We start from the raw sequence: 25506 nt of genomic DNA on the forward strand, positions 1-25506 counted from the left end.
TACTGTGGAATTATAAGCACCAACTGATACAAAAAAGGACTTGCATTTATAAATCACTTTTCATAACCACTGGATGTCTCAAAGTGTTTTACAGCCAATTAAGTACTTTTGAAGTGTCGTCATAATTGTGACGTAGGAAATTACATAATTAAAGTCCAGGACTAGCACTTTCATCACAAGACTAAATCGCTTTTTGAGCAGTACAATTTGTTCAGATTAAACTATATCTTCATCATCTTCTTCAGAATTTTCTTCACCCTGTGTCATTTCTTAGACCTTGCCCCTTCACTTTTGGCATTTCACAGCATCGTGACACTTTAAGTCACATCTGGAGCACTTATTAACTGTTCCTTGGACATTCCTAGGATTCATTCACCATTTATTGTTGTTCAGATTCTCTCTTCTGCTCTAACAGCCAGATCTGCTAAAGGCATTTCCATGCTTATTCTGTCTGTCTTTAAGTCTTCTGTTCTATTGACGCTTGTATCTGGAGCATTTCAAAATCTGGAAATCATTGAGTCTTCTGTTCTTTGTGTAACTGCAGAATGTCTCATTTGTCCCATGAAGGCTGAAGGTAATGACTGTTTCTCCGGGAATATTTTAAGGCAGCAGGTATTTATTCCAAAAGAGTATCCTTCTCCGAGAACTGCACACCAGTTAGAACCAGGAGCCTGTACATCTGAGACACCTTAGAACAATTCACTAATTTAAGCCCTAGTACTGATCCAAAGATCTAAAATTGAACTTTGTCAACCTTTTATATAATCTGTTAAAATTCATGACATATTCTTTCGCGGAATCGGTTTTCTGAAATCTATCAAATTCTGACCATGCTTCCCAGGCATTTACAAGATCATTTTTCTTGAGGGTTTCATCCAGAAGCTTGAATAGAAGGTCCAAACCTTTATCACTATTCAACGAAACGGCATCCATTTCGCAAAATATTTTCTCTCTCTCACTCTTCATGTAACATTCTCATTGTCCAAGGGTTGCCAATCATTACTCAATGATGCCATGACATCACAATGGGGCAAGTAGAAGAGGCAGGCCCAAGAACTACAGCTGGTTACAGGGACTGAACCTGTACCTTCATTGAGCATCACATTCTAACCAACTGAGCTAATTGGTCCTACCCACAAAATGCTTTAGTTCTGATTTTATTTGTTGTAGAAAGTGACAATGTCAAGACGAAGACTTGTTTCTTCTTTGGTAGAGTTGTAACTTGTGTCCACATATGGCCAGTGAAAGAATGAAGTGGGTATGGTTCAGACTCCGAGAACTTTGGAGGGTAATAATGCCCTGACAATTTAAACTTGTTTTCTGTTTTTTTTTCTCAACGGCAATTGGAAGTTTAGCTTTTTTTTAAACCTGAATTTTGTCTCTTAGTTTTTACCTTTCACCTTTAGGCAAACATTATCTGCTACCACGTTCTAATCTATGAAGTCAGGCGATGAAGGGTAGAATTGGAGCCTATCTTTACACACTTTTATAAGCATTTATTTACAGGCTTGCACTACAAACTTGCACCTCCTAAACAACCACTAACAGTTTCAGTCTGTCCCTTTTTATAGGAGCACAAGTGAGTCCCCAGTTAATGCCCACCATCTCCACACAATTAAACACTCAATTCATATACAACATACACAATATCCCTTCAAATTAGTGTTAAAATGAAATACCCATCTGCTTCAGGTAGGCATATCATTTGCCAATGGTCCTGCCCACTTTAAAATGCATTACTGCGAAGTGGGAAATTTCCACCTTCCAAAATATTTGAAGTAAAATCTACAATTATGCATTTCTATGAGAAAAATTAAGATTTCATTAGGGCCTAATAGAATTTCATGCTGAATGTACTTTATTGTGGATTTTGGTAACTCACATATACTTATTGTTCTGTGCTCAACAATACTGAATTTTGATGTGTGTTTTTTCGGATTACATGGAACCTTGTCGGTTTCGTTTTTAATTTTTATCTTCATTGGACACTTCTTAGTAGCCACAAGAGCAACAAATCGTAGAAGCTAGATTGTGCAACCCATTGCTACATAATTAAATGAGATAAAATAAACATAATGAACGCACCATAATCAGCAATATGAACAGTCTTGTATTCTGGTTTGTGGATCCTTTTTCCTTTGATACATTCATGCAGGGCAGCATTATTTTCCAGTATGTAGGAGTCTATATAATAAAAATGAAATAAATAAGTTTGTTTATGCATCATAAAAAGCATGACAGTTTTTGTACCAATCTAGAAGGTTACTAAACATTGCAACACCATTACCAAGTACATCACATTTATTACAGCACTCAGGATACAGCACTTTTATGACTGACAGTAAAATATCACAATAGAAACTCACTTACTAGGCCCATGCAACTGTAACCACAAGGTTAATAAAATTATGAGAACAATTCACAACAGAATTGAACCTTTTATATTATTTTATTTACTAATGCATTATCTAGTGATAGAAATTTGTTAATTTGGTTTCACTTTACATTAATCTTATTTTATGACCCAATCTTGCTCTCATTATTCAGGGCAATACATTTCATTTGAAGATGACAAGGAAACCAGCCCTGTCACTTTTATCTGAGTGACAGTAATGCTACGCTAACATTATTGATTCTGAATTTAATGATAAACTTCAAGAGGCGTGAAACTAACAATGTTTCATCTGAAAGATGGCACCTCTAACAGTACTGCAGTCCCTCAGTACTGCACTGAAGTGCCAACCTAGGTTATGCACTCAGTTTTTGGCCTGAGGCTTAAAACTCACACAGCTTTCTGACACAAAAATCAAACATGCTACCAACTGAACCGAGACTGATGAGACTGAGGTACTTAAATTAAAAACAAATTAAAGATTTAGTTTGCACTTCTAATGGACAATTAATAACTTTGTGGCTGGCAACAGAAAGCTAACATCCTATACCATCAAAAAGAACATTTCCACTTGATTTTTTTCCTCCACTCCACTCATGGCTTCATGTAAATAACTTCAACTCTGAGATCAAGGCAATCATTTGTAAATTTTAAAATGAAGAAAGTTAAGATCACTAAAAATTGATCACACCTACTCTGCTGCTTCTACAGTTTTCAACAGAAAACTGGGTTACATTCTTGACATCTATGGGGATAATCTTCAACAAAAAGCTACTTTGCAAATCTTTCCTCATTTGTTTACAAACACAGCTGGCAGTGAGGCAAATCCAATCCAAACACCACATCTCACCAGCCATATTGAAAAACAATGTTCCTCCAGAACAAAGTTGAGGGACAAAGGAGATGGCCTGACATCTTTTATGATGCAGTGACATTTCTCCACTGCATACCAACAAGAACTACACATAACGTAAGCTCTTCAGCTCTGCTTTTACTATATAATAATTGGGTTTCACTTGCTCTTTTTGGATTCAGTGGGTTTATTTGCATTGAAAAGTGTTTATGAGTTTATGATCAAATGAGTAATGTACTAAATGCCCATTAGCAAAGAATTCTTAAATGGTTCTAAGTAAATTAATTTTATAGATGAGAAGTTATATACTTACTGTTTGGATTGCTTATGCTATGGACAGAGACCATTGGTATATTTGGACCTGCATGAAACATAGAATATAAGAAAATATTATTCTAATATTCTACAGTATTGGTTTAATTCTTTTACATGCTCCTCTGCTTTGTAAGGTGGAATTGATAGAATCCTGATAGTCCTCACAAAACATTTTATCTTCTGATTGGAAGTAATATCAAGGAGACAAAGAAGGTCATAATTTATGGGTGTACATTTCATTTTACAAGGTTTACAAGCATAACCATACTAATATGATCCTTATGTTAATTTATGTAATCACACGATTCATAACATAACACTCCTGTATTTTGGAAACAAAGGTAGAAACACAACTATTTTCAAACTTTATCTTTTTACGGTGCAAACTTTAGAAGTTAAAGTTGAAGAAAAAACAAACTTCAACCAGTACCAACCTAAAATGCATTTGGGGTCCTTTATACATCATGTGCATATTACAAAGGCCTACCAACTGAAGCTGGCAGCTGCAATGGACTTCTGACATTGACCCTTTTCAAAGTGGAGGTGGCTACAGAGTTACGGTTAAGGGGAAGTAAGGATACTGACCCCATTTTGAGATAATTACTGCCTCATTAATGTCAGTCAGAGCAAGTGGAAAACAAGTAGAAAATATCACTACTGGTATGAGATAGTTGACAGAAATATTTGCTTGCATCTAAAATTGGGATGATCCCTGCACCTGAATGGATAGGCCTGAGATATACCTAATATTGGACCTCGATCTGGACATTGCAGGCAGTTCGCTGAAGAAGAGGCCTTGAAGATTGGGCCTCTGTGTCACCAGGTAAGCCCTTAACAGGACTGGGAGAACTGGGAAACCAGGAAGGGGGTCAATTGGTAGATAGGGTCAACTGGCTATGAGAGGAGTGGATGTTCAGGACAGGGAGCTACTGGGAGTTGGAAGGTACAACCAGGAGAGGGGGCGCAGCCAGGAGAGTGGCGATGGCCAGGGAAGCAGTGTTTGGAAAAGAGGACGATCTGGAAGGAGGGTAGCAGGATCACGAAGGGGAGCAGTGGCTATGATGAGGGCGGATGGCAGCAGTGATCAGGGTAGAGGGGAAATTCGGTTTGCAATTGGTGGAAGGGAAAGTCGTGACCAGCAGCAGTCTGTGTAGTTAGCATACAGAGCCAGAAGGAACACTCCTGTGGGTGACTAACCTGCTGTCCAGAGGTGTGTCAGTTATTTAAATATATTAAAGAGGCTGTGTGCCTCAAATCTTAACTGACATTTACATTTAATGTCTGCAGGAAGGGAATCAAGGGAGGCAAGAAGGGCAAAATTCAACAGGTAAGTGCTTGTTCAGCACTGCTTGTGAACTAGGGAGAGCCAGAACTGCTTCCCCACAGTGGCCCCAAGCAGACCTGCCATGATCAGCATGAACTGAAGCTTCTGGAACATACTTTTTTAAAGCTTTTATTGCAAGCATCACTGGCAAAGTCAGCATTTGCTGCCTAGAATATGTTCCCTTCAGAAGGTGGTGGTGAGTCGGCTTCTTGAACCACTGCAGTCCATGTGGTGTAGGTTCACCTACAGTGCTGTTAGGAAGGAATTTCCAGGTTTTGACCCAGCAACAGTGAAGGAATGGTGATATAGTTCCAAGACAGGATGATATGTGGCATGGAGGGAAACTTGCAGGTGGTGGTGTTTTCATGCATCTTCTGCCCATGTTCTTGTACGTGGTAGAAGTTGCAGGTTTGGGAGGTGCTGTTGAAGGAGGTTTGGCAAATCGCTGCAGTGGGGATGGTACACACTGCTGCCATTGTGCATTGGTGGTGGGGGAGTGAATACTTTTAATGGTGAATGGGGTGCCAATCAAGTAGGCTGCTTTATCTTGGATGGTGTTGAGCTTTTTGAATGTTGTTGTATCTGCACTCATCTGGGCAAGTGGAGATTATTCCATCACACTCCTCAACTGTGCACAGTAGATAATGGACAGGCTTTGGGGTGTCAGGAGGTGAGTTTTGCACCACAGGACTCCCAGCCTCTGACCTGCTCTTGTAGCCACAGGTCCAGTTCAGTTCCTGGTCAATGGTAACCCCCAAGGATGTTGATAGTGGAGCATTCAATGATGGTAATGCCATTGACTGTCAAGGGGAGATGGCTAGATACTCTCTTGTTAGAGATGGTCATTGCCTGACACTTGTGTGGCACAAATGTTATTTACCACTTATTAGCCCAAGGCTGATTGTTGTTCATGTCTTATTGCATATGGACATGGAATGCTTCGGTATCTTAGGAGCTGTGAACGGTGCTGAACATTGTGTAATCATCAGTGAACAGCCACACTTTTAACCTTATGATGGAGGGAGGGTCATTGATGAAGCAGCTGAAGGTGGTTGGGCCTAGGACACTACTCTGAGGAAGTCCTGCAGCAATAGCCTGGGACTGAGATCTTTGGCCCCCAACAACCACAACCACTCTCCTTGTGCTCGGTATGGCACCAACCAGTGGAGAGTTTTTGTCCCGATTCCCACTGACTTCAATTTTGCCAGGGTTCCTTGATTCCACACTTGGTCAAATGCTGCCTTGTTATCAAGGGCAGTCACTCTCACCACACCTCTTGAATTCTGCTCTTTTTTCCACCTTGCATTCTCTTAACTGCAGCCCCACCTCGCAGACCCACAATATTCCAGCTACAACCTTCGAGCGCAGGCCTTCCCATTTGATAGCCAGCCAGCATCTCAAACTGGTAGTCTGCTGCTGGGAGATGGAGAGAATAATGAAATAAGGTCCTGCTGCTAAATATGGAATGACTTGGGTGTTACCTGAATTTTGAGGTTTCCCGGTCATTACAACCCCACCCTGTTAGCTCCTTGCAATTATTGTAGCCAATGATTCAGCTGAAGCATTAAACGAAACAATGTGGGTTTGTGCAAAAAGCAGGATGAAAAATGATCAGCTTGAGTTATAAAGTAAATCCTGGAAGATGGAATTAAAATAAAAACATTTTAAATGTATGATTAAATAACAAATAATATAGTTCTATCCTGCGGAATTAAGCATTAGTTGGCCAGCTTGAGGACTTGATTTGTTATCCTACTCATTGGGCAGAATTTTGCCGTTGGCGAGCAGCGGGCGGGGCCCGCTAGCCGATGCATCAAATGACGCAGGATGACATTGGGTGGAACCCCCGACGTCACCCCGCCCCATTTAAATTTTCAGGAAGGCGGGGGCGCAGCAAAATCAGCAGCGGGCCTGCCAACCTGTCAATGGCCAATTGAGGCCATTGACAGGATCATTTAAACAATTAAAGGACCTGCCCATCCAACCTTAAGGTTGGCGGGCAGGCCAGGAGCCCTGGCGGCAAATAGATAAAACATGAAACCTCATCCACCGGCGGGATGAGGTTTCATGCAGGGTGTTAAAAATTTTAATAAAGTTATTCTGCAAATTATGAACAGGTCCCATCTCATGTGACATTGGGGGACATGTTAGGGAACTTCTTTTTTCTATTTTTAATATTTTTCAAAGTTGAAGCGATCTCCCTGAGACTAAGCGCAGCCTCAGGGAGATGTGCGCTCTTGCGTGCGCATGCGCGAAAGAGCGCACTCTCGCTTTTAGGGAATCCCCCCTGCCTGCATAGGAAGTGCATATCGCTTCCCACCGGACGTCACGCTGAGCGGGCTTTAACTGGCCCGCCCACGTAAAATGGCGATGTGGTCCGCTTCGCTGGCGGCGATTGGCTCCCCACCTGTCGGAGATTGGGTTGGGCCCGCCGACAGGCAGAAAATTCTGCCCATTAAATAGCTTGTCCTGTATTGTTGAAAGTAGTATCAGCTCTGCTATCTTATTCAATGAAATGTATATGATACATGTTCTGTAACAGGCATTTCAACACACCACCCTGCTCTCATGTCCACATGTCCGTCCTTGGCCTGCTGCAATGTTCCAGTGAAGCTCAACGCAAACTGGAGGAACAGCACCTCATCTTCTGACTAGGCACTTTACAGCCTTCCGAACTTAACATTGAGTTCAACAACTTCAGATCATGAACTCTCTCCTTCATCCTCACCCCCTTTTTTATCCCCTCTTTTCTAATAATTATTATATATTTTAAATATATTTTTCTTTGCCCACCTATTTCTATTATTATTTTAAAATTTATTTCCATCCATTGTTTTATCTCCACCTTTTAGCCTATTTTGATTTCTTCCCCCCCACCCCACCCAACCCAGGTCATCTGTCACTTGCTCATCCTGCTTTCTACCCTTAATGTCACCATTAGCACATCCTTTAGCTAATATCACCACCGTCAACACCCTTTTGTCTATGACATCTTTGGTAATCTCTCCTTTGCCCCCACCTATCATTGGCCCTCTATCCAGCTCCACCTGTCCCACCCCCCTTAAACAGCTTATATTTCACCTCATTTCTATTTCTCTTTAGTTCTGATGAAGAGTCATATGGACTCGAAACGTTAACTCTGTCTTCCATCTATTTTTGTTTTTGTCTAACTTAAGAGATGATCAGGCACTCTTACTGAATAATGTTACACAATATCAGTGAAGAACATGTTAGGTGTTTTTACAACACGGATCCCTCCACTATTGAAATTAATTGAAAACAAATTGGTTTATGGCTTTCTAAACATAGCAAAGGGATTTTACAGAACATGTAGAGACATTCATTAAGAGTAATGCACTGCATGATTTCAACCCCTGCATTTTCCCATTGGTTTGTCTTTTGTCTAGGCTGTATTTTTAAAAATTGATCCATATTACAGCTGTGAGATAGAAGTTAATTAAGCTTGCATGCTGCAAATTACAAAGCCCTATTATAAAGCATGGATTTTATTCTGTTACTTTGCAATTAATGTGTTCAAATAATTTCCATCCTATAAAGTCACTGACAGAAGGATGCATGATTGATTCAAAAAGAAACAATGTAATTTTGAAAATCAAAAGATTTTTGCTGCACAACGAACGAGCTGCAATATCTGATATTCAGTCTTTGCTTTCTCAAAACAAAAAAACTTTTTGATGGTGAGTTTGTGCTATGAGAATCTGGAAAATGCTAAGTAAGGCCAGAATTTACCTCATCACATTTGGGCGTGTCACTACCCAGATTAGCAGTTCTCTTGCTGGAGTGTGTCTCCATTTCATTGCCAGGTTGAGTAACTATAAGGGGAGTAATGTCTTGCTTTATTGTCACTTCCAGCCTGATGGCACATAGAAGTTGTTTCACTTTTGGAGTGTGGTCAATTAATAATTCAGTTTTCAGTCTCATTCAGAAAGCAGGGATGGAATACGACTTTCCAAGCTATGCAGTCACTTCATTCACTGGAATGCATTATAGCACCCTCTCTCCTAGTGAATATATTGAATTTTATCTAGTGGCTGAATCTTACCTGTGTCGGGCAGGCTGGGCAGGAGAGGGCGGGGACGGAGCCAATCGCCGTCCGCGATCGGCTGCGCGCCGCGATTTTATGCGGGCAGGCTAATTAAGGCCCGACCAGCGTAATACGCGTTCCGTAGCATTCAGCGCTACCTGTGCGGGCAGGGGGAGGAGAGAGTATGCGTGCGAAAGAGCGCAGCAATCTCCCTGAGGCACAGAGCTGTCTCAGGGAAATTAAGTTGATAATGAAACTTCTTAATAAACAAAGTAAAAAATTATTTAAACATGTCCCATTATGTGACAGTGTCACATGAGCTGGGACATGTTTGCGAATTTTGCAAAATTTAATTAATTATTTTATACAACTTTCAGGAAACCTCATCCTGCCCGTGGATGAGGTTTCCTGAAAAACGTAAAGGCCGCTTGGGCTCTTCACCTGCCTGCCAACCTTAAGGTTGGGTGGCCAGCGTGGTTAACAGCTTTAATTGTTTTTTTAATGGCCTTAATAGGCCGTTGACAGTTTGGCGGGTGCACAGCAGCCACTGGCGCATGCCAGCCTAATGAAATATTGAAACGACGCGCGATGGTGTCGAGACGCATGCCCGATGTCACTGCGCGTCATTTTACGTGTCGGTGTGTCAGGCCCGCCCCCGCACGCCAACAGCAATATTCTGCCTTAGGATACTGACTAGCTAATTTTTTCTTTCATTTTGACTGTTCTCTGTAAACGTCTGAATTGGCCACAAAGAGACATGTTAGAGTGGTCCCAAAACCTTCTCTAGTTTCCTCCCATTCCTTTGGTGTAGTACCTAGATTCTTTTTGCCACCTCCCACAGCAATATAGCTCAAACCAGAAGCTGGGCAATGCAGGAGGTAGTTTCCGCACCTACCCCTCCACCAACCCCAAACAGGAGTGACGATGTGCACAATGCTACGTTCCACCACTTGTAAATTTGCAAATTCTGCAAATATATGGCTAAGTTCAGCAAGACCGCATTTCCAATGTAATATAAACAGAGCACAGGTTGGAGAATCAGTACTGTACTGTAATGGCCTCATCCATGACCTTCATTCCCATGTGGTGAAGCTCTGTGCTGGAGTGTAATCTGATGAATTTACTCTTAAGGAGTATGCAGGTTTTTAGTGCAAGTCAGTGACTGATGACCAAGTCCTCAGATTCTCTTCTGCTGGTTTACCTGATTTTGTATCTAACCACTAAAATACATCAAGTTATAGGTTAAATTTGCTGTGCATTTTAAGGTCAGTCACTAAATTTACCGCATCAAGTGCTGATTTGTGCAGACAAACAGGCATTATGAAGTGACTCAGAAAGCATAATGGTAAGCATTCCTTAAAGGGCAAGAAAATCTAATTTTTTTTTTGTTTGAAGTGTTCTACCATTTTATGAAATTCTGTTTGTGTGTTTTTAAAAAAAAACGTTAATCACTTTGCCTGACCAGAAACCCAACAGGTTTCGTCACCTCCTCGTTGCTGGACGTTGCTGTCATATCATTACTGTCGGATAGTATTTCCATTAAAAGACATGGGGGCATGATTTCAGACTGGTTTGAGAACTGAACTAGATGTGCCCAACCCTATAATAAAAAAGTACTTGCTCGATATACATATCCCCATTAATTCCACGTAACCAACAGCTCCAAATTGCAATGAAATACGAATATGGAGGTATCCAGCTAGTTTGATTACCGCTAGCAACAAGAGTGCTCAGTGTTTCACTTGAGGGGAGCATGGATCAGAAAATTGTTGTTCTGCAACCAGTCATGCTGATTTTGTAGTCCCATTCGTACAGCTATTCCTATTTGTATTGCTTTTTAAAAATTTTTACTGAGCAGTAAAGGGAGATGCTTTTAAAAGCTGCAAGATGGGAATCATAATGCAAAGCATAACTTAACTCATAAATGTTTGCAGTTGACAGGGAAGATGAAAAATTCCAATCACTGTCATTAGGAAATAGTAGCTTTGTTTCAGGAAGGAACAATCTAAATTACTCTGCTTAACATTGTAAAAGAATAAAGCATAATTAGTGTGATACAATAGTCCAGCATCTTCTCGGACTTTAACAAACAACCATCAAGTAATTTAAAAATGCAGAGAACATCTTCTGACAGGCTCTTTTACTTTCAGACAGTGAACACTTTATTAATAATAACAGGGCGGAAACATTTGGAAAAAGAAAATCTCTTCCAAAACAAATCATTAACCTGTTTATAAAGAGGGTGGACAAAGCACTCGGAGAAAATCTTATATCACGGATTTAAATACCAGTGTAATTTAACTTCACCATTTAAAACCTAGGCATTCTACATAATAACCTGATAAAATAGTTTGCCACATCATTAATTTACATCAGAAAGGACATCACTACAATACACTACAGCCTATAACCATTGGTTTCCCTCTTTAAACTATTGTTTAAAACCTCCCACCCTGGCTTCAATGACATGATATTGTTAGACATTGAAATATGTGACTTTACTGCATATTTCCTGGTGTCACTGGTGCACATTGAACTAATCAATTGTAAGGTAAAGATAATTACTATATTGACATGCTGCAATTTTAGCAATGTGAGCAAAAATGCTTCAACAAGTATTTTCTTTGCCTTGATTAACCTGCTTCAGATGTCTTACACTTTATTTTTCAATAGCATACATGCCAACCGACAAAACCTGAAAGGCTGATGAGTAGCTTCAAAAAGGTTCACATTAACCCACAAAAAACAATGCACAACTGGAAAAAAAGGTCATAAAAAAGATCCAGGAGACTGAATAGATTAAATAGATTGAGATTGGTATTTAGTGGAGGTTATAGGGGTCTTGCCTGCCAGCTAGAGAGTTGGTAAGGTCCCTGCGTTGTCTCCATTGGGGAAGGCCCATCACACTAAGTGCTTCTCAGACACTTAACTGAGCAGCAGTGGGCTTTCCCGAAATCAAGGACCTGGGGGCAGAAATCCCACCCTCCTAGAGTTGCCAGCTAATCAGAGGCCAGCAGCTGTCACTACAGGCAGCGCCACAGGGGGAGCAGTGGTAGCTGCTGACAATGCACCCAGAGAGAGGCCTAGGATCAGGGAAGGAGGCAGGCCACAGCTGAGTGATGGTAGGATGGGGTTCGCGGGGTGGGTGTTGTGGGGGCAGGGTGTTGTCAACAGCAAGAGCTTGGGGGGGGGGGCATTGAACAAGGGACCCTGTCCCCACCCCATTCCGGAAGCCCATGAGCAACCCCAACAGGATTTGCTTCCAGGGCATGATGAGTCCCTTGTCCACCATTGGATGAATACCAGCTGCGGCAGGATGAGGCCCTTAAGTGGACATTAATTGTCCACTTAAGGGACTCAGTTGGTAATGGTGCAGGAAGGCTGCCCACGAACCTCCTGCCCTGGTCTTAATTGGGGCAGGAAGGCAGCGAGGTTCCCACCCACCACCCTCCCGCCCAATTAAGTGTCCCCCCCATAACCCAATTCACCTCAGGAAGGGCATTAAATTCCATCCTAAATTTCTGGATTTTTATAAGTATTTATGGATTACATCGCACAATTTTTTTCGATGAAAAGTCCCAAGTATGACACCTGAAAAGAGGCAATAATAATCGAAGAACAGTGGGACACAAAGTTGTCATGACTTGAGGTGTAGCTGTACCCATTATTTCATCAGTTGTATCATAGAGAAAAAAAATCTTAAGTTCACACATCCATTTTTTGCAGCGTTGGAGTTAGAAATGGTGGAAGGACAAGTGCATTCTAACAGTAAAAATATATATATTTCTGGGTTTTCCTGTGTTGGAACTTTTGATTTTGACACTTTTTATTGTTGTGTTTTCCAGTCTTGAAGCGGACTGTGATTTGGCATTTGAAGCCAAACATAGTTTATTTATTATATACAACAAAATTGCAGAATATTGCTGAAAAAAAGAGACTATTTTTGTCAAAGCTTTTTGTCTTGCACTCATCAGGACTGATGAGTGCAAGATGAAAAGGTTTGATGAAAAAATATCTCTTTTTTCAGCAATACTCAAGCTCTGTACTACTAAACAACTAATTGTAGAATATATTAATTATGGCTTCAAATGCTGAATCTGAGTCCACTTCAATCTTGTGTGCCTCCATATTTTTGGCTTTTTTATAATCATGGCGCCAAAACACAGGAACAAACAGCAATATTCTATATGTAACAAAAGAAGAAATAGCAAAATAGCAATCATTTGGGAAGAAGTTGCCCGAAGCATTGAAACACAATCCATAACATAGTGTAAAAGTCGCAGTCCGACTGATACTTTATCTCATATGGTGATACTCTTAAACCTGAAACCTTTCTTCTTCTGTCAGTCGATATACTGGTCATCATGTTCAATTATCTGAATGAAAACACCAGTCATCCCTTGATATTTCAGACTGAAGTGAGGCAGAGCATTAAATGGAGTATAGGACTGAAATGGTAATTCCTGCAGCAAACATGATCTGAATAAATGCAGAAACTCAAGCAGAAAAACCTGCATGTCTTTTCAAATTTTAATATGAAGAAGTAATGAATATCATAACCTTATAAAAATCCAATGACACAGTGATGTAAACGTTATAAATCCTTGCGCAATATTACAATTGAACTTAGTATGCAAATTGTAAAGGTTTCATAGTCATGCTCCACAAGAACACTCCTAGAGTTAATTGTTTTTATCGTCATTCACATTTGCATTTGTAACCATAATTAAATGGTTGCCATCATCCCTGATTCACCAATGTAAAACAATCAATCAGAGGCACACACAGGCTTTGTAGCTTTCCCCCACCCAAACCATCAGTGGTGCCATATGGTGGTGAGAGAGATTTTTCAGGGTTAGCACCAACCCTGAAAAGGCTGACCTTAGGGGCACAAGCAGAATGATCAGTGACTGCATGGAATTGCTAATCACTTCAACAGAAAGTGGACAATTGGCAACAATGTGATAGATGCATGAATAAATGCTAAATCAATACACGTGAGACCTTACATTTGATCTGTAGCAAGTAGACTTGCCCTGGATAAACCATAACTGGTTTTTCCTACTTACAGCAGCAGAATGTTTTAATTATGGAAGAACAGCTAATCAATTGTATTTATTGTATCTCTCAATTGACTCAGAGCCTACCTTCACAGTGCAGTATGAAGTGTTCGTTACTGGGGCTGAAGTGGGCACTGAAGTAAGTACAATTATCCCTATGGAAAGTGCAGGAAAGACACTGGCGGTGAAATGACCCCACAGTGTGTACACTGTAAATAGAGCAAGCATAAGGAAGCAGGTTAGAACATTGAACAGAGAATTTTCTACCACTGTGCTGTTACTGATATGCCAGTGCAGCCAAAATGCAAATGTAATATGTTTTCACCAACAAATTAACCAAACATTTGCCCAAAAACTAAAGCAAAGACTGTCAATGTTGGGAATCTGAAATAACAACAGAAAATGCTGAAAGTCAGGTGGCATCAGAGGAGGTAGAGATAACATTTCAGGTCGATAACCTTTCATTAGAACCAAGAGGTGTTATAGATGAACAGTTTATGAGGAGGTACAAAGCAAAAGAAAAAGGTGACAGGGAAATTGGTCTGTGATTAGGCAGAGGGCAGGAGATGATTAAGTGACAGGAGTGATAATGGTGTGACAAAATGAGGCAATGATGAGGTAATGAGGAGACAAATTAGAGAAATAAAAGATGTATCCATAGCCCAACGGATGTGTCAATTGTAAAGAACATATCCTTATATTTCTGTTGGACTGTGGGTTAAATTATAATGGCTGCAGTTTGAAAGACATGTCTACTAGAACAGTGTGAGGGATATATACAATGTTGCTGTCCTGAAACGGTGTGCGCCATGAAAGACAGGTGCTAAGGAGGAGTCTGGTCTAATGGGGAACTGCCTGGCAACAACATTTTAACTGCTCCTAATCAGGTGACCAGGGTTTGTGTGAGATCAGTGCAGCAGAGAAAGAAAGCTCCTAGTCTGAAAAGAGAAAAGCCTTAAAGCCTCTTTCTCCTGTGTGTGTAAGGTCCCAGTAATTCTACAATAATAGCTAGTTGTTTTCTTTTCTCATATCTCTATAACCTGCTCTCTCTGAAAATCCCCTGTCAAGAGGAAAAGGGGGAAATCACCATTAGAGACATTGAAAAGCAAATGCTCAACCAGTGAATTAAAGACTGAAAGTGCTGTGAATACCATCTTGTGTCATCAACAAAGAACAGAAAGGAATTTAGAAGACATTGATCAAAATCAACCCATTGATTCCTGTACTCCAGGATTGGTGCTATTAAACTGTTTTATCCCACCCTTAAAATCCATATTTTTGTGTGTCTTATGTGTCTTGTATATAGGGATTTAAGAAGGAGTAGAGTTTAGGCTGTAGAGTTAGAAATTAGCAGCCCATATTTCTTTCTTTTGCCACTGGTTAAAGACAATTTGTTCAATAAACAAATATTTACTTATTAAGCTTACAAACCTGGTGCTCGTATTCTGTTAACCTAAATTAAATAATTAGGCAGTTTGATCAAACTTTACACATTTGTCGCAGCTCAGGGGGCAGTGGGGCTTGATATTGCAGCGCACTACCCCCAGTGATTTATGACACAATGGTATAGAATAGGAAAATCTGGCTCATGTGGTCTGGGAGTATGGTGGAAGATAAAGGCAGGTGAGTGCAGAGCATGGAGACCATCCTGCTCCTGCCTGCCATGTACTGATGGGGTATTGCCCTCTTTTCGCTTGCTCTGTTCCTCCATATAAACTACTGATCTGTAACATCTCCATTTTTTTACCCTAACTTTAAGGATACTGCATTCTGAACTGGTGGCCTTATTCATCTCACACTGGAGGAAACTAAGATAACGGCAGACTGTAAAAGATAGATTGTAAATATCTGCAATTTTTCATTTCAACTTTAAATTTGTGCTACCAAACTGATAGCAATTTAAAAGAATTACCCATCTCAACTTCTGCTGTGTCAGAGATAGTAGTCCACATATCTCTGACATGGAGTTTTACAGTTATTGAATTGTTAGTGCCCAGCTCTTGGTCTCAGCTGGGGTTCAGACAACAAGCTTTGTGCTTCATTAATTGTGGATGAAATAAGTGGCAGCTTAATCTCCTGACCGATTTGACCTTTTATGTAAACTGAATTCTCACTCGCACAGCAAACTCCCTGTCAATTCCGGCATTGGATTAAAAAACAAACTTGAACTCCACAAACACAATTTTGTATTCTCCACAAGGTGAACAATTTTGCTCAAGATATGAAATATTTGCTAAAATAGTATAGTTTTATTTGATATTACTCATAGAAATATGCAACACAAAGTTGTATTTTTTCATATTGTTAATTCATTATAACGAGTCCCTGCAGAAAGATATCTCTTCAACTCAAAATTCTTTCAGCCATCTTATTTATTTTAATGTATTTGTAAAGTGCAACTTTGGGTCACTTGCTAAATAATCCGACTTTACGACAACTCACTCAGCACAGCATGCAGATTTTTATCTTGGATTTGTCTGTTTGGCAAATATCATTGATGAAAAAGGACAATACATTTTTCCTATCAAAATTACTTTTCAACCTTTCATGCTGATTGTGATTGTGAAAGAAATATAATTAACTTTCAGCATGAACCACTGGCGTACTTGTGTATCTGTCTTGATGTTCACATCAGCATGCAGTAAAATGCCGTGGGTTTAATTCTGATCAATACTGGGCAGATCAAATTTGGTGATAGTGCATGTCCCACTACAAAAATGAATGAAGCAAATCAGATAAGGACAACTGCACATTGACTAGAATCGAGGCCCAGACAGGGATGGAATTTCATTGGAAAGCTGATTGAGTGCAAATCCTTTATACTCCAGTTGAAACTAATATCCCTTCACACTCGATTAATCACAACTCTTATTTTTAAATAGGGATGTTTTGACCTGATTCTGCTTACCTGTACAAGTGCCTTCCTCTTGGTGAATCTTCTGTGCTCAAAAAATATCTAATAAATGAGATTAGATTGGCAAACCATTAGGTTACCTTCTCATACTAAATTATTTTTATGAAAACTAGAAATTGTGAGCAGCTATTTATAGAAACGGTTAATGTAGTAATGTTTTGTGGCAGAAAATAATATGTTGAGTTGTCTGTAGTAGCCCAAGTTAAAAATATTTTAATGAATATGTCTTGCAACATTACATAGCTTTTTAAAATTCTTTCACGGGATGTGGGTGTTGCTGGCTAGGCCAGCATTTATTACCCATCTCCAATTGCCCTTGAGAGGCTGGTGATGAACTGTCTTCTTGAACCGCTGCAGTCCATGTGGTGTAGGTACACCCATGGCGCTATTAGGAAGGGAATTCCAGGATTTTGACACAACAACGGTGAAGGAACAGCGATATAATTCCAAGTCAGAATGGTGAGTGGCTTGGAGGGGATCTTCCTGGTGGTGATGTTGCCATGCATCTGCTGCCCTTGTCCTTCTCGGTGGTAGAGGTTGTGAGTTTGGAAGGAGAATATTTGAAGTCTTATAAAGTTAAGAACATGAATTTATATTGTGGTTTTCATGACCTCAGGACATCCCAAATCATATCACACAAATTAATTACTTTTGAAATGTGGTCACATTTGTGATAATACATATTGCAAGATCCCATAACATTATTTCAAGCTGGCTGCTAGGTGGACAACCATGACCCCACATTTCCTTCCCTCACTGTTGAAACACAAGTATCTACTCATAGCTTATAGGTGAGATCATGAGTTCAGCACAGTGGAGGACCTGAGCTTGTGTCACTACAAGTGGGCAGTCAGTCAGCTTTTTGTTATCTGCCCAGTGTTCACAGGTTTCAGTCCCAACACAGTCAACCTCTTGTGAGCCGATCATGTAACAGCAGTGATGGAGCTGAAGGGGAAAGTTGAAGGCAAATACAATGTCCATTGACACTGCACTGCACTTCTCATTTTCTTGATGCGACACCAGGAAGATTTGGCTCTGCCTTGAAAATCCCACAAACTGGGTTGGGATTAATTAAAGAGACTGAATGCCAGCTAGGTTCCTACAACTGTCATCTTAATTTTTTAGTGGGGTAGTTTAAATGTTAATCTGACCGCCTTATTACTAACCACTGGGCTGACACATTTATAATTGTTCTATTATTATAACTGGTGTCATCATTCAAAGACGCAGTTTGACTGTGTAGAATGGACTCACATCTTCTGATGGACTTCGTCATATCCAAGGATTTCAGTGACCTCCCAGTTTCCTGATGTCAGGTGGCGCACGCTGCTCAGTTCACTTTTAGGCTGCAAATTTCAAGTGGAGACATTAATAATACAAAGACCATGAGTGGAAGGACCAAAACCACAGATACATCGGTATAGCAGACTAATCTCTGGCACTTTAGACACTGTGGAATCAAAAGGAAAACAGACTTTAATTGTGAAATGCATTTACCAAATTGGATGATGGATTTACAATATTCTGTCTTTAATAATGCTGAGAAAATAAAGTCTTTTGCCCATTTAATTTTATATTTCTGATTATAAGGCATTTTTTTATGCTTTGCACTTCAGTGATATCCATGTACCAAGTTGAAGTCATGTACAGATGCAAAAAAACATTTTTCTCCAGTATGCTGATCATGTGCCAAACTCCAGATTCACACACTATGGGAATGTGAATTTTCTGTATAGTAAAGGGTTAATGGTTATGTTAATGAGACAATGAGGTTGATGATGTAAGCATGACATCAAGGGTAGAATTTTACATTCCACGGGTGGTTGGGCGCTCGACCTGAATGGGTGTAAAATTGCGCGAGATGATGTCGGGCAAACGTCCCGATGTCATCGTGCACTCGCGCGATATTTCGCTCTGCGGGCATGCACAAAAGTCAGAACAGCGCCCACTGACAATTAAGTGGGCAAATAAGTTTATTAACGGCAATTTAATTGTGAAATGCATTTACCAAATTGGATGATGGATTTATAATATTCTGTCTTTAATAATGCTGAGAAAATAAAGTCTTTTGCCCATTTAATTTTATATTTCTGCTTATTATAAGGCATTTTTTTCTGCTTTGCACTTCAGTGATATCCATGTACCAAGTTGAAGTCATGTACAGATGCAAAAAAAAAACATTTTTCTCCAGTATGCTGATTATTAATTAAATTAGTAATTAAACGACAATTTAAAACAATTTTTCATGGCCCGTCCAACCTTATGGTTGGCGGATGGGCCAATTGGCCAGGAGGCCTTTACATTTTTGATGAAACCTCATCCAAGGGTGGGATGAAATCTTTGTCAGGATATAAAATAAAAATAAATATCTGGCGACACCATTTTTATGAACTATGCTTTCAGTTGCTTGATTGTGCTACATAGACATTTTTTGCAGCATATTTGTGCTTTCTTTTATTCTATATAGGTCTGCAGCTCCATGAGGCATCTGTCTGCCTTCAGGGAGCTCAGTGGAAGCGTTCACCCATGCCTGCGGTGACGTCGGCACCCGCCCTCTTCCCATCCCCACTGGCAGTGCTGAGCCTTTCTCAGTACGCGTTTCATGTTGGCTGGCCGTTAATTGGCCAGCCAGTGTGAAATCATGGTCGGGGGACCGTTTCCTGTCCGCTTCTAGGCTTGCCAACCGATGAGCGCAAAACTCAATCCCAAGATTCAAATGACCAAGAGGCTCCAAGAGAGCAAGACGCAGAACTGTCTGTGTCCTGAAGGCCATGTACTCATCATGAGGTCTTAGTAAATAGCTCTTACTGAATAGCTTCAGGAAGACCATCTCAAGTTTCTCATAGAATAAACAAAACCTCATCAAGACATGGCAACACACCAAAACATGGTGACAGATTGAAACATTTTCCACTTCTTATTTTGCCTGAAAAGCATATGTAAACTACATTGCCACGTGTGTTCCATTTGAAGGTAGCTTTATGACGTGGATCCAAACTTGCTAAAGCTTTCACTCAAGTTTTGTCAGATATAATTGTACAAACTTTCATTCCATCAAGCTGGGTTCAAATTCAGTTTTGGGAAGTAGTGAAGATGATGTATCTCTAACAGCTTCTAAGGGCCTGAAATGACTTCTGTTATTATGCATGTGTATGTACATGTATTACACTTGCATGCACACATTCAATAAGCTGGACTTAATGCTCACCACTGGCAGCTTTGATGACGGGAGGTGCACATTAAATCCAGTGTGTGGCTTGTCCTTCCCTCATCCCTACCCCCATCACAATTAGACCAGCGGTGAGAATTATGTCAGGTGGCTGACCATCAGTGGGCCGACTGAGGCCCTTAAGTGGGCAAATAATGCGCACTTAAGGGTCTCATCCCATCGCTATTTAACAGGCAGTGGGAAAAGGCCATATCAAGTGGTCAGCCCGGTAGCTTTCCCTGCCGGTGGGTGGCGGGGTCCCTCCTTAGCTGATCCCCTGGGACCATCGGAGGACCCCCCCACCCCCACCAAGGTGTAATTCCCCAAGCCCACACCCCCTACCCCTGCCAAGTTGTCCTCCTCCTGTGGCCTCTCAAACCCCAGCCACCACTTGCTGACACCCTTTGCTGACCCCAAAACACCTGCAAAGTTCTCATCCATCACAGATCGCCTCCTCATTGCCCAACTGCAGTACCATCAGTGGCCACCACTCTCACTGGTGCTGCCTTAATTGAGAGCTGCCAGCCTCTGATCAGCTGACAGCTCTCTTAGGTGGAATTTCCTGTTCCTGAGGGCGGAAATCCAGCCTCTAGCCTATTACCAGCTTTTGTTACAAGAGTATAATAATTTTCAAAATATTTTTCAGGTTTATTGTAAAGTAGGATTATGGGTGTGAGTATAGTTGGTCCTGTCTGTGAGAGTTAATTACATTTGGAGTCAGGTAGACTGCAAGCTTGGGATTATCAAAAGAAGCTAGGTGTAGAAATGTGCTTGAAATGCTAATGAGTAAACATGGATGCTGGCTTAGCATGTAAGGTGTGGATGGAATTTGCAATTTTAGATAAATGAAGGGATTGTTTGGATTTCAAAGGGTTGTTAGTCTTCTTACAACTAACCAGATAAGCAAGGCAAAGGAGTGTGTTTATTTCTCCCAAAGGTTACTGACAATATTGGCAACACGCAAGTTTTTATATTTTGAGAAAGACACAGGCCATAATTTTCCCATCGGCGATTTGGGGGCGGGGCCCGCTCGCTGACGGGAAAATGACACAGGATGACGTTGGGAGGAACCCCCGACGTCATCCCGGTCCCTTTAAGTTTTCAAGAAGGCGGGCGGACAGCGAAATCAGCTGTCCACCCGCCGACCTGTCAATAGCCAATTGAGGCTATTGACAGGGTACTTAAAGCCATTAAAGGGCCTGCCTGTCCAACCTTAAGGCTGGCAGGCAGGCCAGGAGCTCCAGTGGGCTTCTGATAATACATGAAACCTCATCCACTGGCGGGATGAGGTTTCCTGTTCCTTTTTAAAAACTTTAATAAATGTAATGTGATATTTATTAACATGTCCCATCTTGTGTGACATTGTCACATGAGGGGGACATGTTAATAATATTTTTATTTTTCTATTTTTTAAGATTTTTAGACTATCACTAATCTCCCTGAGACAGCACTTAGTCTCAGGGAGCAGTGCGCTCTTTCGCCTAGCACTTCCTGTTGGACAGGCTGCTGGGTGGACCATAATTGGCCCGCCCACTCAAAATGGCGTCGGGCCCCGTTTCGGAGGCGGGGGTCAGCTGTCCGCCCGCTGCCGAGCCGGTGGGGCCCACACGCCCACCAAGGGCAAAATTCTGCCCACAGTTTCAAAGGCATATGAACCAATAGAATTTACATATTAGAGAAAGTGAAATATATATAAAGGAGAATGAAAGGCTATGTGAGGAGAGGGCCATGTAAGATCTAACAAGGGTATGTGAAACAGCCTTCAAGAAGCCTCCAGCTATTTGTGCATAAGTCTGCTATGTAAAGTAACTGAAGTTGGGGAAAGCCATTTCAAATTCCACTGTCAAGTGGGTACTGTGTTAACTTTCTGGTTTTGTTTTAAATCTAAAATCTATTTTGGGCTGTTGCCTTAAAGCGTGTGTGTAATGTGGAGTCGGGTTAAGTAGGAATTTTAGGAGTTGTTATAATAGTAAGTAATTGTAGTTTTATTTATGTACTTGAAATCTTTTATTTTGTTAATAAATATTTTAATTAAATTTTTCAAATCTCTAACGGTCTTGGTGGACTTATTACTTCTGAATTCAGTGCACTCATCTTCTCGTAAAAAAATACAAATTGCAAAACCATTCTGATAACGCGACCAAGTTTCCCCTGTGGATTTGGTCCATTTGGCACACATCATCTGCCAAATCATAACACTTGAGTGACTGTGGGACTGCTGTTCTTCCCTGGGGTGGGATCCTCCCAGACTTTTTAGCCGGAGAGACGGGGACCATGACTCCCTATATTATCAGCCCAATGGAAAAGAAAATTCAAGAAGGACCTAAGACAAATGGTTGTTCCACTATGGCAAATTATGTGCCCAGTGATTAAAGTTAAAATTACTTAACTCACACACAATAAATATACTGATAAGTGAATTGTCACTTTGTTCATCAATCACCCTTGTTCTCACTGACATATATTGGTTCCCGGTTAAGAAACAGCTGAATTTTCAAATCCCTCCATTTACTTTCCCCTCCCTTTCTCTGCAATCTGCTTCAGATTTACAACCACTGTGTTCAATACAAGAGTCACTTTCAAGGAAAGCATGCATGGTTTTTAACACTTGTTTAATATCTTTAATACATATGACTGAACATATTCAGTTTATTGTGCCTAGACAAAAATATATTAAAAATGAGAAACATTATAAATCTTGTTTAGTTATTATAGCAATCATGGAGTGGAAGGGGAGGGGGGTGGCGGGGGAAGTAAAAAGAGAATGCAATTTGTGGTGTTCAGAGTTTATGTAAATCTCTAAGAGTTCGACTTCTATCTAGGTGACCTCAAATTCTAATGTTGGTTCACAATTCCACTCACACTATCCTTGAAGGATTAACTTTTCTCACTACAACTGGGCAGCCTGAAAGTTGAATCTTCAAAATATATAATTGGTAGAAAAATAAAAATTAAAAGGGGTAATGGTTGAATTACTGAATGGCTATTTTCCAGAGGTATTTACTTATTATTGTGTTAAAATGAAACAGTGTGATGGAATGGTTGAAGATTAACAAGTACCCCTGGGTAACTGGCATACATTCAAGGATGCTAAAAGCTTGGGAGGAAATTTTCAGAGCATTGACTTCAGTCATGAAATATGCCAATTTGCCTCCAAAATGGTGTCACCTGGTGCAAGCTGTTCTGGACCACATTTTGAGGAGTGGGTTCATGCGTGTACAAGAAGTGTCCGCTGGAAGTATGCAGCGTAATCAGACTATGATGTTATTCAGCTTGCTTTTGACACCTGCGCTGCCATTTTAGAGCTCAACGCTCTAGCTAAGGTCTTCTTTTAAACTTGCGCAGCTGAATATGTGTTCAGGAACAAGAAGGAACCATGACGATCCCCATAGGGAAGCCATAAACCAAAATAACCGATTTTACTGAATGACTCTCAAATGAAGAAATTACCAACAAGATTCCACTTTTTGTAGCTTTTACTTTAACATGAATCCAAACCAACACAAAGTATGCATAAATTGACAGGCAAATGATAGTTCATATAAAAAGATAAATTTCACTTTGAATAGTTGATACAATAAACATACAGCTTATACAACCACAAACGTCTGCATTCTTCCCTGCACTAATGTTTTTTTTTATTCATCCATTCATGGGATGTGGGCTTTGCTGGATGTGGGTCAGCATTTATTGCCCATCCCGAGTTGCCCTTGAGAAGGTGGTGGTGAGCTGCCTTCTTGAACTGTTGCAGTCCATGTGGTGCAGGTACACCCACAGTGCTGTTAGAAAGGGAGTTCCAGGATATTGACCCAGCAACAGTGAAGGAACGGCGATATATTTCCAAGTCAGGATGGTAAGTGACTTGGAGGGGAACTTCCAGGTGGTGATGCTCCCATGTGTCTGCTGCCCTTGTCCTTCTAGATGGTAGTGGTCATGGGTTTGGAGGGTGCTGTCTAAGGAGCCTTGGTGAATTCCTGCAGTGCATCTTGTAGATGGTAAACACTACTGCTACTGTGCGTCAGTGGTGGAGAGAGTGAATGTTTGTGGATGGGGTGCCAATCAAGTGGGCTGCTTTGTGCTGGATGGTGTCAAGCTTCTTGAGTGTTGTGGGAGCTGCACTCATCCAGGCAAGTGGGGAGTATTCCATCACACTCCTGACTTGTGTCTTGTAGATAGTGGACAGGCGTTGGGCATCAGATTACTCATCGCAGGATTCCTAGACTCTGACCTGCTCTTGTAAGCCACAGTATTTATATGGCTAGTCCAGTTCAGTTTCTGGTCAATGGTAATAACCAGGATGTTGATAGTGGGGAATTCAGTGATAGTAATGCCATTGAACATCAAGGAGCGATGGTTAGATCTCTCTTATCGGAGATGATCATTGTCCGGCATTGTGTGGCATGAATGTTACTTGCCTTTTGCCAGCCCAAACCTGGATATTGTCCAGTTCTCGCTGCATTTAGACATGGGCTGCTTCAGTATCTGAGGAGTCATGCATGGTGCTGAAGATTATGCAATCATCAGCAACATTCCCATTTCTGACCTTATGATGGAAGGAAGGTCATTGATGAGGCAGCTGAAGATGGTTGGGCCGAGGACACTACCCTGAGGAACTCCTGCAGTGATGTCCTGGAACTGAGATGACTGACCTCCAACAGCCACAACCACCTTCCTTTATGCTAGGTATGACTTCAACCAGTGGAGAGTTTTCCCCCCGATTCTCATTGACTCCAGTTTTGCTGGGGCTCCTTGATGCCACACTCGGTCAAATGCTGCCTTGATGTCAAGGGCAGTCACTCTCACCTCACCTCGGGAGTTCAGCTCTTTTGTCCATGTTTGAACCAAGGCTATAATGAGGTCAGGAGCTGAGTGTTCCTGGCAGAACCCAAACTGGGCATCAGTGAGCAGGTTATTGTTAAGCAAGTGCCGCTTAATAGCACTGTTGATGACCCCTTCAATTAATTTACTAATGATCAAGAGTAGACTGATGGGGTGATAATTGGCCGGGTTGGATTTGTCCTGCTTTTGGTGTACAGGACATACCTGGGCAATTTTCCACATAGCTGGGTAAATGCCAGTGTTGTAGCTGTACTGGAACAGCTTAGCTAGGGGCGTGGCAAGTTCTGGAGCACAAGTCTTAAGTACTATTGCTGGAATATTGTCAGGGCTCATAGCCTTTGCAGTATCCAATGCCTTCCACCATTTCTTGATATGTGGAGTGAATTGAATTGGTTGAAGACTGGCATCTGTGATGCTGGGGACCTCCAGAGGAAGTCGAGATGGATCATCCACTCAACACTTCCGGCTGAAGATTGAAGCAAATGCTTCAGCCTTATCTTTTGCACTGATGGCACCACGTGCAATCTCACAGTATCTCTAACTCAGCCTTTTGTAC

At 41.1% G+C, this 25506-nt stretch overlaps 1 protein-coding gene across 1 annotated transcript in view; it reads right to left on the reverse strand.

Annotated features, from left to right (window-relative positions):
- dpp10 (dipeptidyl peptidase like 10) overlaps positions 1-25506 on the reverse strand; it is a 942753-nt gene that overhangs the window by 47836 nt on the left and 869411 nt on the right. Inside the window, exons 14-18 of the mRNA XM_078552405.1 lie at positions 18158-18249; positions 16898-16945; positions 14077-14198; positions 3559-3606; positions 2086-2184 (exon numbers count right to left, since the gene is read on the reverse strand). Of these exons, the coding sequence (XP_078408531.1) occupies positions 2086-2184; positions 3559-3606; positions 14077-14198; positions 16898-16945; positions 18158-18249 (409 nt within the window). The remainder of the gene's footprint in view (positions 1-2085; positions 2185-3558; positions 3607-14076; positions 14199-16897; positions 16946-18157; positions 18250-25506) is intronic.

The sequence above is a fragment of the Cetorhinus maximus genome, chromosome 11 (assembly GCF_964194155.1).
Source record: "Cetorhinus maximus chromosome 11, sCetMax3.hap1.1, whole genome shotgun sequence".
In the NCBI taxonomy this organism is placed as follows: domain Eukaryota; kingdom Metazoa; phylum Chordata; class Chondrichthyes; order Lamniformes; family Cetorhinidae; genus Cetorhinus; species Cetorhinus maximus.